General features: G+C 49.6%; 2 protein-coding genes across 2 annotated transcripts; one reads left to right on the top strand and one right to left on the bottom strand.

Moving 5' to 3' along the window:
• Nucleotides 122–3,339, bottom strand: LOC8061368 (rhodanese-like domain-containing protein 8, chloroplastic). The gene is made up of 8 exons (XM_002463414.2): nt 2,991–3,339; nt 2,801–2,854; nt 2,305–2,454; nt 1,538–1,700; nt 1,204–1,292; nt 1,002–1,108; nt 563–817; nt 122–481 (listed from the first exon to the last, which is right to left on the bottom strand). Exons 1-8 carry the CDS (start codon nt 3,282–3,284, stop codon nt 349–351), a joined length of 1,245 nt encoding a protein of 414 aa, XP_002463459.1. The 5' UTR covers nt 3,285–3,339; the 3' UTR covers nt 122–348.
• Nucleotides 3,802–5,847, top strand: LOC8059229 (pentatricopeptide repeat-containing protein At5g52850, chloroplastic). Its single transcript, XM_002466008.2, has one exon. The coding sequence runs from the start codon at nt 3,802–3,804 to the stop codon at nt 5,845–5,847; it is 2,046 nt and encodes a 681-aa protein (XP_002466053.1).

The raw sequence follows: 7,273 nt of genomic DNA, 5'->3' as shown, positions 1-7,273 counted from the left end.
TATTTATATATACTACTGTGCTATAGCACCAACAATAGACCTACTGTGCAATAGTACGTACTAACAATAGATTTACTGTGCAATACCATGGTTTAGAGAGGGAAAAAGAACATGAAGCTTGTTGCATCCGAACGCTTTATATCACTCTAAAACAAAAGTATTTTACAAACCATGGTATTCTTTTTTTATATAAAGGCAACATAGATGGATGGATTCTGTCAGTCTCAATCTCAACTCTCAGGTCGTCCACTCATCTGTGCAAATAAAGAGTTTGTTCACTGGTTTGAAAACAGGCTCACAATCTCAGGCCACTGCTGTCACCGTCGTCGCCGCACTCAGCCATTGTTGTCATCGTCCGTCGCGGTAGACATGCCATTTCAAGTATCTCTGGTGGCCTGGCAGGAGCGGCCGCAGCCGCGGGGCGACCTTGCAGTCGGAGCAGCAGCAGCCGCGCAGCTCCTCCGCACACCAACCGCAGCACCTGCGGCATGCATTATTGCAAACCGTCAGCTGAGCTGGGGATCACTGACCATTCGACAGAGACGACTGGCGAAGCACGCACAGATAAAGGCGGTTGCAGTCGATGTTGGCGCAGTTGCGATGCCGCAGCTCCACCACCTCTGATCCGCACGCGTAGCAGCATGCAACCCACCTCCTATGCTCTTCCTCTTCTTCCGACGGCCTGAATGTCGCCGGTGGCAGCGAAAGCCGACCATCGAAGACGAAGAGATTCCCCACCCACCCCGCTGGCCCCTCCGCCTTGAGATAGTTCGACACTCCTCCCTCCAGTGTATACAGATTCCGAAACCCCTTCTTCCTGCAATAACAATGCATTATATGGCTTGCTGCAATTAATCAATTAATGTCCTTGTTCATCCCATATACTATATGTATACTTGCATAATACTTGATATACATACTATCCACTTTCTTGGATCATATACGCTGTAAATTTAGAGGTGAGTGTATATATACAGTATAAAAATATTAATAATAATTACCTAAGAATTGTTGAATATACGTCACACCTTATCCCCCCGGTGCAGTACATTAGTACATCTGTCCTCTCTTTGTCTATGCCATTTAGAGGATCCGAAGGGTCCTCCATCTGTAAACAACCACTTACATATTATTTTTAGTTAACAGTTGCAAATATGAAAAAACAAGAATCAGCCACCATGACAGCAATGTTATGTATATTACCTCTCCCGAGAGCCCAAAGGAAGTGCTTCTGAAGCAGTCCACATTAGGCCGCTGGGCACCTTCAAAATGCCCAATATCCCATTCATAGTCTGATGCAAGAAAAAGGAAGGGAACAGATTAAATACATCAAATCAGCAACCATATAGAATACACGAATGATGATGGGCTTTGCTCAGCACTTGTCCTAGCCTTTTTACACACAGCTGGAAGCCTAGAAGACACTGATTTGATTTGTCATTCAAAGAGGGAGGGAACAAAGTGCTCCGATTCAGCCAGAACAACACCATGTGCCTGGATATATTTGTGGCGTACTGTATATATAAAAGTACTTTACCATTCCTCACGTCAAGCAGCAAAAGCCCCCTTCTAGATGTTTCGCTTGAGGACACATCAAGGCATATCCTAGCTTCAAGTCTTCCCTTCCACTCTGACGGAGTCAATGGCGTCGCACGCATGTTAGGGTCCAGCAACGGAAGATGCAAACTACCTCCTTCTAACTGGAAATTTCATACAAAAATAAAATGCCTTAAGACCTCACCGAAAGTTGGATTAAAAAACTGTTAAAAGAAGAAGAATAGATGTAAAACTTAAATGTCCAGTTTCTGATACTTCCAAAATAAATGCCAAAAAAACCACCCACATAACTTCAGTCATGAATGACTCACAGAATAACACTTGACATAGTCAAATACTTCTCTCTTCTCTTCTCTCTCTCTCGGATGATATGGCATGAGCATGAGAACTGCCAATTCATACTAATACAAAGTAGCACAACAAAAAACGATACAACCCCAGACAGATATAAACGGAGACTAAAAAGAGGAACACGCAATGCTACCCGTTGTGTATCTTTGTATAAGTAGAGAAAAGGGTTCGCTACAACACTGACCACCAAAAGCATCCACACGTGGTCGTGTTTGCCATATTAGTGATATTATATACACTGAGCTTGGGGATTGAACCTTTACATCTTCTCAAGCTTTATTATCTTTGGACCCTTATAGGCTAGGAATTTTTGGTCAGCAGTGCCAAGTAGAGCCAATCTGACGCTACTGAACCTTGTGTATTTCACATGCGCAACAAAAAACAGGGATAGCTTACCTGAACAAGTGATGGTTTGTACCGTAGTTTCAGCCGAGGGAAGGCATGCCCAGTTACAGATGGTGAGGTTTGAACAAGCATATCAGAAAACCGATGGTGTTCCTTAACCCAGTCTGCATAGGCCACTGCATCTTTGTGAGGTCCACTGTACTGCGGCAATACCAAAATTTAGTAGGATAATAGTATAAAAGTAACATCACAGGTGCAGCAGCATTTTGAGATCATGTAAAGCAAAATATTCACGATGCGATGAGAGAGCATTGGCAATAATATAAGGGCACTCTGCAGACTCTATCGTAGAGTCTAAAGCTATTTATTACCTCGAACAATGTGGACTTAGAGTCTAAATAAGACTCCAAGTCTTATTTAGACTCTAAGTCTACATTGTTCGAGGTAATAAATAGCTTTAGACTCTATGATAGAGTCTGCATTGTGAGTGCCCTAATACGACTGTAAGTGCTATTCTTGGGGATGGAGCAGAAGCTTGTTGTGTTACCTGAGCATTGATTCCCTGCTCATTCAAGTAAATGCGACCATGTATGTCGCGTCCCTGATATGATATTATTTTATACATAAAAGAAAGAAGAAATTTAGACCAAAGCATTAATTAGCATGTGGTAATTAAATTGGGTGGAGAATGAAGGAGAAGAGACATGAAACGGAGGCGAGCAGGAAGGAAGAAGAACCTGGAGGAAGTTGAGGTGTCTGACGACCTCGGCGTGGGGGTCCTCGAGGGGTACGAATTTGTAGAAGGTCACCACGACGAACCGGGCGTCGTCGTCGCCGTCCTCCTCCTCCTCTGGGGGCATCAACTCTGGCTCTGCAAGCGCAACGGCATGCGTGCCGAGGCGGCAACCGGGAGCCGAGAAGAAGGAACGGAGGCCGGCTGGGCGCGGCGAGAAGGAGAGGCGGGGGTGGCGAGACGGAGTGGGGAGCGCGAGGAGGCGGTGGCAGTTGTGGTGGACGGCGGACGCCGCCATGGCTTCCACGCACGCTATCCTCTATTCTCCTCACCTCTGAATGATGTACAGTAAGGCCTTGTTTAGTTACTTGCCTAAAAATTTTTCATCCATCCCATCGAATCTTTGGACACATATATGAAACATTAAATGTAGATAAAAAAATAAACTAATTACACAGTTTGGTTGAAAATCGCGAGACGAATCTTTTAAGCTTAGTTACTTCATGATTAGCCTTAAGTGCTACAGTAACCCACATGTGCTAATGATAGATTAATTATACTTAATAAATCTGTCTTGCAGTTTTCTGACGAGTCATGTAATTTGTTTTTTTATTAGTTTCTAAAAAATCCTTTCCGACATCCTTCCGACACATCCGATGTGACACCTAAAAAATTTTTATCCTCGATCTAAACAGGGCCTAATACTAGTAACAAATAAACAGATTACAGGAGAGCGGAGGGTAATTTTTTTTATAATAAAAGAAAGAAAAACTCTGCAGGCAAGTGCCAGCTTGCTTGAACCGCCGCGCAGCGACATGCCATGGCAGCCATCGCCGCTCTTCGCCGTCTTCCGCCAACAACGCCTCGCTTCCTCCTGGGCTGCCGCCGTCGCTGGCCACGCGCGCTCCGGTCGCCACGCCGCCGCGCTTACCGTCTTCCGCCGCGTCCTCCGAGCCCACCCCGCCGTCGCTACCTCCGACCACTTCGCCTATGCCGCCCTGCTCCGCTGCCGCGACCGCCGCCTCGCCTACCAGATACACGCCCAGGTGTGCCGTCGTGGGCTGGCCGCCTCCAACCCGGTCCTCGCTTGCTCTCTCCTTGTCTTCTACGACGACTGTGAGGACTGGAGCAGCGCCACCAGGGTGTTCGCCGAAATGCCGCGCCCAGACGCCGTCTCTTACACCGCCATGATCTCCGCCCTCCTCCGCGCAGGGGACTGCCACGGGGCGCTCGCGCTCTACCCGTGCATGCTCCCACTTTGCGCGCCCACCCAGCACACCTTCTCCAAGCTGCTCGCCCCCTGCGCCTCCATGCGCTTGCACCGCCACGGTACCCAGCTCCACGCGCAGCTCCTCCGCTGGGGTTGCTGGGGCCCCCACCTCGGCCTGGTCCTCAAGACCGCGCTCGTCCACATGTACGCCACTTGCGGCGCCATGGTCTCTGCACGCGCCGTGCTCCACGCCACTCCCGAAACCGACGTCGTGCTCTGGACGGCAATTATCACCGCCTACACGCGCCGTGGCCAGCTCCAGCCTGCTATGCTGGCGTTCCGTGACATGGAACGCTCCGCGGTGCCTCCCAATGCCTTCACCTACGCAGCGCTCATTGCTGCCTGCTCCGCGGACCACTCGCTGCAGATCGGACAGCAGCTCCATGCCCGCCTCTTCAAGTCCTGTCTGGAGCACGATACCTCTGCTTGCAATGCGCTCCTCGACTTGTACAGCAAGTCCTCCGCACGTCCCCTCGACTTACTGCATGCTTTCCATGCGGTTGACAGGCCCAATGTGGTGACCTGGACTTCCTTCATCGCTGGACTCATGCGCCATGGCAGAGAACAAGAGGCGTTTGCGGCATTTGCTCATATGCGGGCTACCGGGGTGCAGCCCAACTCCTTCACCCTGTCTACTCTTCTGAAAGGCTGCACCACTGCACATGCATGTCTGCACGCTGCAAAGATCCATGCCTATGTGCTCAAGACCAGCTCTGAGTCATTGGACGCGGCTGTTGGGAACTCGTTGGTTCATGTGTATGCAAGGTCTGAAAGACTGGATGACGCGTGGGAGGTGGCTACCACAATGTCCTTCGTGAGGGACAGATTCACATACACGAGCCTGGCCAAAGGGCTGAATCAGATCGGGCTTCACCACAGGGCACTCGACTTGATACTTCGCATGTTCCACGAGGAGGTTAGTATCGATGGTTTCAGCCTAGCTTGCTTCCTTTCTGCTGCTGCGACATTGGCATCCATAGAGTCCGGGAAGCAGCTGCACTGCTGTGCAGTGAAATTGGGATTGAGCGGTCAGGTATCTCTCTCCAACAGCCTTATAAACATGTACAGCAGGTGCAAGTGTCTGGAGGATGCTAAGCGTGCTTTCCAGTCAATCAGGGAACCCAGTGTCGGGTCGTGGAATGCTATAATCTCTGGGATGGCATTCAACGCTTCGTACACTGAAGCGTTGTCAGTTTTTGAAGACATGATTTTGGCTGGAGCTCAACCTGATGGGGTCACTTTCACAGTTGTGCTTTCCACCTGCAGCCGTGGTGGCTTAGTTGACATTGGCATCAAACATTTCAACTCTATGACGAATTTGTTTGATGTTTCCCCACAAAAGAGCCACTACACATGGTTCCTGGATATGCTAGGACGAGCAGGCCGCTTTACAGAGGTGGCACACACCATCGAGGCCATGCCCGTCCAGCCAGACATATCAATTTACAGGACCCTGCTGGCATATTGCAAGCTCCACAATGCACAGGTGGTTGGTGAATATATTGCCAAGAAGGCACTAGAGTTGGATCCATCAGATTCACTCTTACGGAATATGCTTTCAGGCATCTCCTTGGATACAAGATCACGGTGAACAGACATATTTGTGGGATGAACAGGGATGCAGGTATCCAAAAGCTGTGAGCTACCAATCAACTGCTGAAAACTGAGCTTGGGTTCTTGTTAAATATTCCCAAGAAAACACATGTATTCTCTCTGCGCAATTTCTTCAATATAAGAAAAGGAGCTCCACATTAAGCTTGGGATGAAAAGAAGGTTAAATTCTGGGTCTGCTTATTTCTTCTTGTAAAAGAATATAATTGGTGGAATATTGGATATATTGCATTGGGTCTTATGGGCTGATTATATAGAGTACATAGGACTAACACCTCATGTGGGTACACAATGTGGTACTATTCGTATTTACTCTAACATCCCCCGCAGTCACAGTGGGAACATTGCAAACGGTGGGACTGGAGAAGAAGTTGACAAAGCCAACCTTCCTCCGTAGTCATAATAGTCGATGCACCGCATATGCTATGGCTGCAGAAGAAGCTGATGAGTCCTCATGCAAGGCGGTAGCCCTTTGTGCCGATGTCGAGGTAGCCGAGCGTGAGGGTGCAGTAGCCATGGTTGAAGATGTCGTGTTGAGGATGGCCGAGGTCGACGTAGTTGTGGTCAGGTTGCCGTGTCAATGGAGCTGCATGCGCACAGGGGGCGCTATGGTAATGACGGAGACGCGTCGAGGCAGTTGTCGTAGGAGGGCGCGATGACGAAGTCGACGCAGTCAGGGCCGTCGTAGACATAGAAGAAAGGCGATGACACAATCGTGGCAGACGAGGTGGGAACGGGAGGGTTGATGTCAAAGTCGATGCAGTCAAGTCATCTGAGCGCCGAGGCGCAACTAGATTTGCCAAATCCAGCAACGCGTCGAGGATGAAAGCACATGTCAGTGTTGCCAATATCGGGCGTACAAGGAAGAGGGCCCCAACTGTGTGGTTGTGCTGGACGAAGAAGAAGCAATGTGGGAGAAGATGCATCGGTGAGCAGGTCTCAGCGACGACACGGGTAGTAACAGCTCGATGACGAAGACCCAATCAGCAAAACGAAGACCTTGTGCAGACAGATGGCACGACAGGGATTGTGCAACACAATCATCGATGCACAGGTGACAACGATGTAGATGCAACGGCGAAGCAGACACACGGGCGGTGGTGCGCAGCTCGATGAGGTGACGCAGCAGCAACCTTGTTGGTCGGCGAAGAAGCACATAGTACTCGGAGATGGTGTCGATGAAGTCAATGTCGATGCTAGAGTAGAACGCGCGAGGTCAACGGTCGGTGGGCGACTCAATCCCGATCAGTGATCGGGCAAACCAAAAAGATACAACAACAGGAGATCGGGTGTACCCAGCGAGACGACACGATGGGGGCGGTGCGGCCTGATTGGGCGGCCCAAGGCGCACGACGAGTCGTTGACACACGGGGCCGAAGGCGAGCGTTGCGGATTGACGTGGTGGA

Source organism: Sorghum bicolor, chromosome 1 (genome assembly GCF_000003195.3).
Source record: "Sorghum bicolor cultivar BTx623 chromosome 1, Sorghum_bicolor_NCBIv3, whole genome shotgun sequence".
Classification (NCBI taxonomy): domain Eukaryota; kingdom Viridiplantae; phylum Streptophyta; class Magnoliopsida; order Poales; family Poaceae; genus Sorghum; species Sorghum bicolor.
Note: the sequence above shows the minus strand (reverse complement) of the source record. Positions and strands in the feature narration are given on the sequence as shown.

What these genes read in the sequence shown, in the direction of transcription:
- LOC8061368 (XM_002463414.2), bottom strand. Translation starts at nt 3,284, where the DNA reads ATGGCGGCGTCCGCCGTCCACCACAACTGCCACCGCCTCCTCGCGCTC. An exon ending in GCTGCTTGACGTGAGGAATG is followed by an intron (nt 1,293 to 1,537) that starts GTAAAGTACTTT and finishes TTCTTGCATCAG; the next exon opens with ACTATGAATGGGATATTGGG. An exon ending in GACTGCAACCGCCTTTATCT is followed by an intron (nt 482 to 562) that starts GTGCGTGCTTCG and finishes TGCATGCCGCAG; the next exon opens with GTGCTGCGGTTGGTGTGCGG.
- LOC8059229 (XM_002466008.2), top strand. Translation starts at nt 3,802, where the DNA reads ATGCCATGGCAGCCATCGCCGCTCTTCGCCGTCTTCCGCCAACAACGC.